Source organism: Meriones unguiculatus, chromosome 3, assembly GCF_030254825.1.
Source record: "Meriones unguiculatus strain TT.TT164.6M chromosome 3, Bangor_MerUng_6.1, whole genome shotgun sequence".
NCBI lineage: Eukaryota > Metazoa > Chordata > Mammalia > Rodentia > Muridae > Meriones > Meriones unguiculatus.
The window spans coordinates 121,059,790-121,071,836 of NC_083351.1; the positions used below are offsets into that span (position 1 = coordinate 121,059,790).

Consider the following 12,047-nt stretch of genomic DNA (forward strand, 5'->3'; position numbering starts at 1 on the left):
GAAGCTTCCCTGTCATTTGTAGGAGACGCAACCACATAGCAAATTTTCCAATCCTCTGGCTCTTACAGTCCTTCGAAGTCCTGTATTTGAATCTCAGCACTTCCACCAGGGAAGCTTTCTTACCTCCCTGGGCCTTTTGTCATATCCACACAGTGAGAAGGCATGAGGAAGTGGTCTTTAGGGTCCCTCTCAGCTCACCAGGGTGAGAACTTAGTAGTTCCTGATCTCGGGAACCAAGGTGGGCCCACTCTATTACCACAGGAAGGCGGTGGGGGCTTCCTCAGGAGCCAGGCCTGGCCAGGTGGCTTGTGCACGGTTCTCGCACTCGCTGCAGGGGCAGCTTTGGAGTAAACACTGCGGCAGTTCCCCTGGAAGCAAAACTTCATGCTGTAGATTATCTGGTCTCTGATGGGAGAATGTGTCAAAGAGGTGGGGAAACTGGTTTTACCATAGATTTTTGGCAGCCCTCACAAACTAATAGAATATTCAATAGACACAATTTACATGTCACTGTAACTGAAGTTTATTCACGGGCCAAGAACATGTTGACCCCATTTCCGACACTGCTTTAAAAAAATAAATATAAGGACTAGGCTTCCTCTCATGGTAAACTCAGTGTGGGAGAGAGGGCTCTCCCGGAGAGGGAGGGGAGGTCCGCCACACAGTCAGCTCTCTAGCCCCTGGGCTGCATGTCAGCCACAGGCAATTGGATGGTTGCCCTCCTGTGGTCCTACCTGACCCACCAGTGAACAGCACAAGTGGCCCTGACTTTCAAAGATGTGACGGGCTATGCAGAGGACTAGGACTCACTTGGAGGATGTGTGAAAATGCAATTTCCTTTGGAGAGCCTTTTTTTTTTTTTTTTTTTTTTTTGTCTATCTTGTAGCTCTGGCTGCCCTGGAAATCACTATGTAGACCAGGCTGGCTTCAAAATTCAGAGAGATCACCTGCCTAATTTGTTGTTTGTTGTTAACTAAATATATGTGTGTGTGTGTGTGTGTGTGTGTGTGTGTGTGTGTGTGTATTTTTTTTTTTTTATTTAAAAATATGTCTGTTTTACCTGAATGCATGTCTGTGCTTGCAGAGGCCAGAAGAAGGCATAGGGCCCCTGGAACTGGACTTAAAGACAGGTGTGAACTGCTGTGTGGGTGCTAGGAACTGAACCCTAGTCCTTTAGGAGAGCAGCTGGTGCTCTTAACCACTGAGCCATCTCTCCAGCTCCAATATACTAAGATTCTTAAAATAGTTTTGAAAATTGAACTTCTGAGGTGACTAAGAATAGGTTATGACCGTATGTAATTAGTAGGGGTTTGTGTGTTTATATTGGAGGAAATTCTAACATAAATGGAGAAATTAAGAAGATGTAAGTCTTGATGTTTTAGAAGTGTGGCCTGAGAAGAACAACTAGGGAACAAAAGGTGCCTTCCTTCTGTTAAAACCTGAGTGTGGCTAGAGAGAGTTTGTTAACATAGCCGTAACAATACCCCATTTCCTTTTGAATAGTTCATGTGCACTTTCAAACTGAGTGCTCAGGCCTTGGGGCTGCCAACACCTTCGCTCTGGCTGGACTTCCAGAGACCCCTCACTTCATGGTAAAGTAAAGCTATTTCTGTTTAGTAGAAATCATGGTGTGTGCTGGCTTAGGGAGTCTATTTTGTAAAGTTGTGTTTCCTGGTAAAGTCCGGAAGAGAAACCAGATCACCTCTGCAGCTACTGATGTCCTAAAAGGGCCGTGTGCTCTGTGCTCTGATCAGCCGTCTCTGTATTTGACAGATGGTCTGAGATGGGATTATCTGGATTAGAAAAGTGCAGATTTGCTGTCATGGTAACAAGTAGCCCTTTTATTTATTTGTTTGTTTTTTACACTGTCAAGATTAGTTTAATGGGTTTTTGTTTTTTGTTTTGTTTTGTTTTCCTACAATTTAGCAGGATAACAGATGAGTTTGAGCCTCAGACCAGACAGGGGATATTTGTTTCCTGGACAATCCCAATCACACCACAAGCCATGAGCAGCTTCCAGCATTTCCAGTCTTTGCGCTTTCATTATTTCCACCTTAGCCCAAGTCATCTTGTTTCTCATGGACCACCATTGTATGGCCAATGATGGACTGTTCTCCTGAGAGTGTGATCACACAACCTTCAGGGAACACATTGGCCACACCCTCCTTTCCAGCAGTCACATTGTTTGCCCAAGCCTCCAACATGCCTCTTTTGACCTACTGGTCCGCCATGTTTGCCCAAGTCTCCAACATGCCTCTCTTGACCTACAGGTCCGCCATGTTTCTTGGAGTGAGGATTAAAATGAGGCCCTGCACTGGTACAGTCTTGTGTATTATCCCCAAACTGATGGGCGTGGAACCCATGCTGGCCTTCAGTCCCTCCTGTGATTTGTCCTGACACCACAACTGGCTCACTGCTGCTTGCCTTCTGCTCGAAGTGGGTGGTGCCCTGCACTGGACTGTCACCCTTGAGCATGCAAATACCCTTCATCACCATGCTTGATGCCTGTAGCAGCCTCGGGATCTAAGGAGGGCGAAAAAAGCAGGCGACGTCACAGGAAACACAGGTGCAAAACCCCCGGTAGCCCTTCTTAACCGGTGTGTTTCATTATAAAACTCCCACTTTTACATCCATTTGAAAGCGTGTTTTTGTTTTAAAACCCCTTTTTAGTGTCTAAGAGTGTTACGTGTGCACATACAGAGTCAGCAACACTAGCTGGCCACTGAGCCCCCGAGACCCACCTGCCTCTGCCTCCCACTCCAGCTCCAGCAGTTACTCGCTTTTACATGGCTGCTGGCATTCCCAACTCAGCTCCTCAGACTTAGCCAACACCTTACCCACAGACCACCCCCCTCGGCCCTTTAAAGTGCAAAGTATTCTTAGCTCCTTATGAAGCGCCATGTCACCGAATGCAAAGTTTCTCAACTCATTTCCTGGTGTCACATTTTCAGTGGATGTGAAATACACACTCGGTGTATTTTTGTCGGTTCATGCCTGAAATCCTGAGTCTACCTCTGTGGTCCGTACCATAAGCTGTACTCTGCTGAGGGCAGAGCTGACGTACGGAGGGACTCCTCCCATGACTGCTGCTGGGGGCTGGGTTTCCCCCAGTGCTATCCCCAAATTAAACTGGTTCTTAGCAGCTTGGATCTCACACACTGGCGGAGCCGTGTTTGGCTCACTCCTTCCCAGACACAGCTTAGCTGGATGTACTCATAAATGAAAAATGATCTGAGTGCTGCGGGGTGGGTGGGGCCCTGAGCTCAGCAGGTGAAGCCAGCGGAAGGTCTCTGTGCTCAGTAGAGCATGGAGCGCTGGCAGGAAGTCAGAGCACGCAGCGGCATGGCTCACGCTTTTTGTGGATAGTTAGTAACCCTCTGTGAAGACCTGAATGGAGAAGGGAAAGAAAACACGCCGAACTTTGGCAACTGGCCTGGGCGAGTGGCTGCTGGAGCCCAGTGGAGAGAGTTCAGCCGACCAGTTCACAATGCAGGTAGGAAGGAGGCATGAGAGCCAGTGAGAGTCTTAGGTCTTCCCTGGCCACAGCTTTTGACTCAGGTGGCTTTTTATTATTATTATTATTAAGTATTTGAGAAATAGACAAGAAATGACACGAGTGGACTCAGCCTGCAGGGTGCCGATGCTGCTCAAGAGACTCTGATAACCCTGACGGTCTCAGGTTAAGGATACCTTAAAAATGAATCACGTAAGATCACGCAGCGTGTAAGTTAAAACCAGCTCTTAAATTGGCGGATGATAAATAGCAGGCGCTGTTTTAGAGCAAATACTTGGAAGATAGTTGATCAGAAATTGATTTTCAGGCTTGAAAAAAAATTGCTACATTTTTATAGTTCAGAACCAAAGAGGGTCTTGCTAATTCTTTCTGGTGTTTGTGCTCCAGGAGGTAGATGGCTCACAGCTGGGGAAGAGGCAGAAATTGACTGAGATCCAGAGCAGAACTCCAGTGTGCTGGTGTTTTCACCGTGGAGGCAGTCCGCCTCTGCTTAGCCTCTAAGTCAGAAAGGGAAATCACTGAGAAGATACAGTGTGGACCCTGAATGTGTGTCAGACCGAGGGGGTAGACAGAGGGCTGGCAGCTGTCACAGTGATGTCCTCTCACCCAGGGGCAGGGAATGTTCTGCCGGGACCAGCGTGGCTACAGCCACACAGGAGGAAGGTGGAAACATTTGATTTGTGTCTCCTGTGGTGGTAGCCAATCTCAGAACACCCTCTCTGTTGTGGAGGCAGGGACTGGTGATAAAGAGAAACAAACAAATAAAATTCTGCTCGGCCTGAGGAAATATTTCCAGACCTTGCTTCTCCTACTGTTTCGGGGCTGAACTGACATGGGTTTCCTCCTCTGAGAAGAGGCTGGAATGCTGTGGAACTGAACCGACCTGGGTGGGTTAGAGATGACATGTGTGGTTGCCATGAGGTGAGCCTCGGAGGTAGGTAGGTATAGAGCTGCAGCCCAGATTTGAGAGTTCTTTGCTGGGGACTTGGAAGGCTACAGGCCACAGAGCTGTGTCTGAGAAGGCAGCCGTGGGAGCTGCTTTTGGGGCTACTGACTGGCAGGCTATCCCCCAGGGCCAGTTTGACCATGTTTGAAGTCTTGTATTTTAGGCCGAAGGGAGCTGGGTAGCCACACCTTATGACTGTCCCGTTCCCATGCTGAATGCTGCTCAGCATTCCACAGCTAGCATGTCTGGAGAGCAAGGACAAGGGAACGCTTCAGAGGCTTTTAGGGAACCTCTTGCTCCTGCCCTCCTGCCGCAGCCTTGCTCTGTCTTGTCTGGGTTTGGCTCCCACCTTTCCTTCAGATTGATCCTGCCCCAGGTACTCTGGGTAGTCACCTGATCTGAGCGAAGGAACCAGCTCTTTCCCAGGGCCCATTAATGAAAGCAGTTGGGTCAACAAACTATGGCCCAAGGGCCAAGTCCTGCTTGTTCTAGCTTGTTTTTTACATGGCCTGGGAGCTAAGAATGTGTTTCTACATTTTAAAGAGTTGGAGAAACAAAAGCAAAGACTTCTGGCCCACAACACCTGAAATATTTGCTCTCTGACCCCTTAGGGGAAAGTCTGTCTTTTAACACCCCTGTTTCTCTGTATATTTGATCAGCGTGTATAGCCGATTGACACACAGCTCTTCACATGTCCAATACTTTGAGTAGGCTGTTGTTTTGGAGGCTGTTTCTTGGTCTGTGTTAAAGGCACTGCTGGCTCCAAAAGTGTTGTGCTGTAGGTTCAGTGTCAGGAAGTTGAAGAAAGCGTGACAGGGCTCTAATCGATGGCAAAGCTAGTTGAGTGGACTATGTGGGGTATGGTTGGTTTTTCATCTCTCCGTGGCTTGTGAGCCACAGAAGCAGCCACGTGTTGACTGGACCGTGGAATCACTTCTTTCACCAAGTCAGTCCTGGCCAGACATCGCAGTATTTGGCGTTGCCACTCAGAAAAGATGCTTTCTATAATAAAATGTGTGTACATGTGTACACTATGTGTAAGAAGTTAACTGAATATGGCTTCTCATTTGGAACAAGGTTTCCTTATGAGTCCCTCAGAAACACTTGGTGAAAGCCCGACAGCCTTCCCATGAACACCCAGTTCTGTACGTCACACAGTATTTCACTGTTACTGTCGTAAGGGAAAAGCAAACCCCAGTGACCTTGCTTATGTTCATCTTGTGTCAGAACTGCAGGCCTGGATCCAGAGCTGGCTTCTGTAAGTGGCTCATTGTCTGCTGCAGAAACATAGGAAATCTTTCATGAGGAGTTCCCAGTATGAAAAGGAAAATGAAATGCCTGAGATTAAACTTCTTTTCACCAGGACATTTCAATCATCCATCCATCCTCCTCCTCCTTCTAATTTTCCTCCTCCTCCTCCAGTATTTGAAAACTGAATGTTATCAGTGAAGAAGGGTGGGGTGGAGCTTAGCTTGACAGATGAAAACAAGTGAGGAAGGGTGAAAACATGAACACTACAGTCCCTCATGGGAGGTAAAGCCTGGGAACAAGATGGCGCCTGTAACCCCTGAGGAGTCAGGTTGTTGGAGCCGGGAGGGGTGGGTCATTAATCCTCCCTAGGAGCAGGCAGAGCCTCGCCTGTGTTTAGCAAAGGGGTTGGCTCTGAATCTGGAGATTAAGCAACCTGCTGTTCCTGTATGCACTGGAATTTCAGAGAGTCAGAAACCTACTTTGCATAACTGTTGCAACTCTACAGAAAGCCAAGGCACGGAGCTGGGGCACCCAAGGCAGTGCAAGGAGCTTGCCCAGAGAGTCTGGGGCTCTGTGGCTATTCTTGGTGGGGTGGGTCAGCTTCTGTTCCCAGAGGGCCTCCTTTATGTGAGTGACAGTATACATAACAGATCCTTGGCCTGCCTGATATCTCAGAGTCGGAAGGGGGGCCTTTTCACTTCCTGTCTTAAAGACGCGGATACAGGTGGGGCCCTGGAAGCCGTGAGTGACTTTATTGAGCCAATTCATTCCAAAGATGTCACTAAATGTTTGGCTGTGGCATCCCTTTGTCTTTTTAAAAAGGGCTTAAATTTGACATCTATTTATTGTTTTGTGTGTGTGTATGTGTGTGTGTGTGAGAGAGAGAGAGAGACAATGAGACACACACATAAAATAAATTCGTTTTTAAAAAAGTTGCATAAACCTACCGGAGAGAGACAACCGAGCCAAATAGAATTGATGATTTTGAGTATGTGAAAGTTTGCCATCAAAAGGGAATCAACAGTGTTACAGCCCAGTAAGCAGCAGAATAGACTTGCCTAGCTCTGTCTCCTAAATACCTGTTCCTCCTTTTAAGATGAAGGCCTTCCGGTGTATTTCTGTGTATTTCCTGCAGTAGGGACAGTGCAGGGTCCTTCTAGCAGGGACTCCATGACTGCTGTGCCCTCTCTCAGGGAATGGAAAGTAAGATGGCGGCCTTCCTGCCCACTGACCTGGCATCTACACTGTCACACAGAGGGGAAGGCATGGTGTAGAGCACAGGGTAGATCTTTTGGTGGCTTTGTGACCCCCACTGGCATAGTTGCCCCCCCGTTGCTTTGATTTAACTCCACCCAGGTGAGACACACTGAGATTCCCTCTGCAGTGAGGTAGGCCCTGAAAGCAGGAGACAGGGGACTCTGGATCTGCCTTCCCTGTCCTGATTTCTCCCTGAACCATCAGTTCACCTGCATTTATATGACAAGACCAAAGGTGACTGACTTCTCTTGTCTGACGGAAAGAGCTACAGTTTTAGTAATATCAGGGTTTAGAGCACTGGTTCTCAATGTATGGGTTGCAACCCCTTTGGGAGTGGAATGACCCTTTTAAGGGCATCACCAAAGACCTTCAGAAACTCAGATACTTAAATTATGATTCGTAACAGTAGCAAAATTATAGAGTAGCAACAAAATAATTTATGTTTTGGGGGGTCACCACAACATGAGGAACTGTATTAAAGGGTTGCAGCATTAGGAAGGTTAAGAACCACTGCTTTAGAGTTTATTTAACACGGGGTACGGGAGGACCCATTTCTCAGCCTTTCTAACTTCAGCGCTGATTCCCCTTCTCTCCCCCTTCTCCCAGAGAAAGGAACCAAGTTGCAAGTTGGTAGAAGGTGACTTTGGAGAAAGATCCAGGGTGGCCCTTGAGAATCTGTTTGGTCCTAAGCCTCTCTTTTTCAGTCAGACTGGGGGGGGGGGGGGGCGACAGAACACTGTGGTAGGTTGACTTTAAGGGCCTGGTCAGGCCTAGTTTTAAGACTTCATCTCACACCTAAAATTGGTTATTTTACAAACTGTCTGCCTCACTTCCACAGTTAACCACTGAGCATCTACACAAGTGGAACCCCTGAGACAGGGGGGGTAAGGGAATGAGCAAAAGGGAATGCAAGTGTGGCAGGCTTGACTTCCCCTTGGGACCACAGGTCCCAGAGTCTGTGATATACTCTTTCTCTCTTGCCCTTTCTTCCTATTTCTGCCCCTTTGGAGGAAGTGTTTTTATGTCGTTCTGCCCTCCAGCTCATCGCCAATAGTAGGGTCACTCATGTTTGACTAGCCAAATTCCACTTTGCCTTCAGCTTACAACACTTAGACCTAAGTTAGCCAGGCGGCTGCCTGTAGGGTAGAGAGAGTACTACCGACTGCTGGCACAGCCGCCGGCTCTGGAAAATATCACATGGATCTTATTGTAAGAGAAGCAAAACAGTTTTGGCAGAAGAGCAATACAGACCTGGAAAGGAAACAAACAAATTACTTCTAAGTGCTGCAAAGGAAAAAAGGTGGTTAGCAGAAAGGGTGCCGTTCAGACGTGGGAGGCGCAGGTCACAGCTTGCTTGGCTTCGGTGTGTCGTTCAAGTGAGCCAAACCGTGGAAGAGAGAATGAAACACTAGCGCTGAGAAGCAGAGACCTGGGCGCGTCTTGGTGCCTGTGGGGTTTTATTGGGGTCCCTCTGGCCTGACCAAACTCTGCAACCAACCTTGTTGAAATGCTGACGCATTAACCGAGTAATCTATAAGATGTTCTCTTTTGTTGTTATTACTCTTCGGAACTTTCGTTGATACTGTGCTCGCTAGTCGTCTGTCATCTTGACACACAGAGTAGAGCTCTCTGAAAGGAGGGAACCTTAGCTGAGAAAATGCCGCCGTAAGATCTGCTGTACGGCATGTTTTAAATTAAGTGATTGCTTTGGAAGGGCCCAGCCCGTTGTGGGGCCATCTCTGGGCAGGTGGCCCTGGGTTCTATAAGAAAGCAGGTTGAGCAAGCCATGGGGAACAAGCCAGTGAGCAGCACCCCTCCATGGCTTCTGTATCAGCTCCTGCCTCCAGGTTCCTGGCCTGTTTGACTTCCTGTCCTGACTTCCCTCAGTGATGGACAGTGCTGTGGAAGTGTAAGCAGAATGCCCCTTTCCCTCCCTCAGCCTGCTTGTCGGTCATGGTGGTTTGTCACTGCAATAGAAACCCTAACTAAGACAGATGTGTACAATGTTTCTTAGCCAGCCCCACCCCACCCGCTCCTCCTACCTCTCCTGGACCCCTTAATGTATTTCTCTTCTGTGTTTCTCCTCTCCCCTACCCCACCCCACTGGTATTAGAAGTTCTTACTAGCTTAGTTGGCTTATTAGTCTGTGGCTGATTGTTTTGTTGTCTGCTTTTGAGAAAGAGTAGCTCAGGTTGGCCTCAAACTCACAGTGTAGCTGAGGATAAACTGGAATTCCTGGCTCTTCTGGTTCTAGCTCCCAAGTGCTAGGATTACCCAAGCATGTCACCACCGTACTTGCCTATAAATAGATATCCTAAATTGGTTTGTTAGGGTGGCAATAATTGAGTGTCACGTCTTAAGTGTGAGTAGAGTTGGTTATTTCAGACTCTAAAGAGGAGGAATAAGCCAGGCTTGGTGTATCATACTTGTAATTCTAGCAACTAGGAAGCTGAAGCCAGAGAATCGTCATGGGTTCGAGGCCACCCAGAGCTATAGGAACAGAGTTTCAGAACAATCTGAACTATAGGATGAGACCCTATCTCAACCACCCCCTGCTCAGACAAATACACACCCTTTGAGTGACTTAGATTTGTTGTTCCCTGCACTCCCAAAGGCAAGGAGTCTATTGTCAATTTTAGGTCTGTTTTCCTATGGGCTCTTCCTCCATTCCAGAAGCAACATCTAGGCCATGGTAAAACCTGAGAAGTCTCAAAGCCAAGGTCCCATGCCTTGCAAATAGTCACCTTTCTAAGCCAGTGACAGTGACTTTCCCAGTGCTAGCTGCTGCTGTACGACTTACTATGCCAGGTTCTGGTTATATGCAGGCTGCCTCCCAAGGCGCTTCTGACTCTGACTGTTGCTAGGGTTATACTGTAGGGTTCTCTAGAGAAACAGAACCAAGAACGTATGTCACTGTAGGAGTGAATTTATGAGATGGGCTCACGTGATCAGCCACGATAGGCATCCGCAGCAGAGAGCCAGGGAGACCCCCAAACGAAGCATAGAGTCCAAGCCCGAGAGCCCCAGTAACACTCCTGTGCAAGCCCAACGGCTAGGACCCAGAATCTGAATCCATGGCAATAGCAGCAGAAAGAACACAGTTGCCCCAGAAGAGAGGCACAAGCAAGAGCAAATGTCCTTCTGTTACACCTCCACCACATCCTCACCTCCATCACAGGGGTGGAGGGGTATACCCAAATCCAAGATGATCTTTTCGCTCAGTTTGCTGATGCCCGTCAATCCTGGAAAACCCATCACAGACAGACGCTTGCGGCCACATGCTTCCCTGATGTTCATGGTAACCCTCAAGCCAAATGTGACAACCCAAATTAACCACCCCAGGGCATAAGCCCTGGAACCTAACCAGTATAGGGTAAGATGTTTGCATGATATGGTTTAGAAGTTCTTTCAGGTGAGCAAGCTTAACTAAGAGAAAGTTAATGTGAATGCTATCATTGTGTGTGTGTGTGTGTGTGTGTGTGTGTGTGTGCGTGTGCGTACCTGCACGCAAGAGCGTGTGTGCATACACATGTCTGGAAAGGATGCGAGCTTCAGGCTGGGGCTGTTTCACGGTGCTCCCATGGACCTGGAACAGGACTGTTATTGTGTGTAAAAATCATTACATATAAGGCTGTGTCTCAATCTGTGGTTCTGTCTTCCTTCTTATAGGGCCCCAGCACTCCTGGGCTGTACTTTTCCTAAGAATGTCTTTTCGTAGCTGCAGCTAGCTCTATAGGAGTTCATGTGTCAGAGGCTCCTTGAGGCTGGAGTGTGCAGTTCCCCTTTGCTTTCGTGGCGCTTTGGATGAGGGGAAAACAGCCTGCGGGGCAGTTTCAGATGCCTTGGGTATGTGATTTTGAAATGCAGAGACAAATCGATTTGGCTTCTCCCAGTAATGAATCTTATTTTGAGAACTGCAGTTGACATGGCTAAAGGGAGTGTCACTTTCTCTTGATGGAGACACCTCCCCCCAAAAAAAAGATGATTATGGTCTAAGAGACTGGAACCAGAAGGGACCCTTAAAAGCTCAGTGTCAGCCATTGCGCTAAAGCTACGGTTTGTTTGGAAGTAGCTATGCCAGGGGAGCAGCTCATTTCCTTTGAAGTGGGATTACTTGGGCTGTTCTGTGTAATGGTGTTCGGAGTGTGGCATGACATCTCCACTCCAGAAGTATTAGAAGGCAGCTTAGAGCTGGACCCTCAGTACCCACTAAACACACAGTGCTCATGCGGAGGGCTCAAACATCACAGGGCTCATGCGGAGGAAGCCAGGTGAGCCAAGCCTATAGGGTCAATGCAGCACTGTCCTAGGGGGAAATGATTAGATGAACTGAGTGAGGAGTGTCTTAGTTGGGTTTCATTGCTGTGAAGAGACACATGACCACAGCAACTCTTATAAGGAACCATTTAAATGGGGCTGGCTTACAGTTCAGAGATTCAGTTCATTGTTATGCAGGAAGTATGGCCAAACGGCAGGCAGACATGGTGCTGGAGAAGGAGCTAAGAGTTCTACATCTGGATCAGCAGGTAGCAGGGAGAGAGACAGACACTGGACCTGGCTTGAATATCTGAGACCTCAAAGCCTACGTCCAGTGACACAACTCCTCCAACAAAGTGACACCTATTCCAACAAGGCCACACCTCCTAATAGTTCTTCTCCCTATGGTCCTATGAGGGCCACTTTTGTTCAGTTAATCACAATAGGAGTGATGATTGAATGAAAGGGTAAAAAAGTAGTGTTTCAAAAGCAGGCAACAGAGTCCATGTCAGCGACAGCACCAACTCTGCTTACTAGGGAACCCACATGAAGATCAAACTGCGCATCGGTTACATATGTGTAAGGGGCCTAGGTTGTCCGTGCATGCTCTTTGGTTGGTGATTCCATCTCTGTAAGCCCTCATGGGTCTAGGTTAGTTGACCCTGTTGGTCTTCTTATAGTGTTCTTATCCCCTCCAGGTCCTTCTTTTCCTTCCCACTTTTCCACAGGACTCCCCGAGATCCATGAGATGCTTGCTTAGCTGTGAGGCTCAGCGTCTGATTCAGTCAGCTGCTGGGGTACCCCCACTCTTCTACAGAACTC

General features: G+C 48.0%; 2 protein-coding genes across 11 annotated transcripts in view; one reads left to right on the plus strand and one right to left on the minus strand.

Annotated features, from left to right (window-relative positions):
* The window catches only part of Pdzd2 (PDZ domain containing 2), a 350,811-nt gene that overhangs the window by 218,511 nt on the left and 120,253 nt on the right, over positions 1 to 12,047 (plus strand). Inside the window, exon 1 of one of the 10 annotated variants that reach the window (XM_021633722.2) lies at positions 3,288 to 3,493. The exons of the other annotated variants lie outside the window; for them this stretch is intronic. The gene's annotated coding sequence lies outside the window, so the exon portion shown is untranslated. Of the gene's footprint in view, positions 1 to 3,287; positions 3,494 to 12,047 lie in introns of those variants that run through there. 10 annotated transcript variants of the gene reach the window in all.
* On the minus strand, positions 2,052 to 2,496 carry LOC110546715 (superoxide dismutase [Cu-Zn]-like). The gene is made up of 2 exons (XM_021633724.2): positions 2,237 to 2,496; positions 2,052 to 2,184 (listed from the first exon to the last, which is right to left on the minus strand). Exons 1-2 carry the CDS (start codon positions 2,494 to 2,496, stop codon positions 2,055 to 2,057), a joined length of 390 nt encoding a protein of 129 aa, XP_021489399.1. The 3' UTR covers positions 2,052 to 2,054.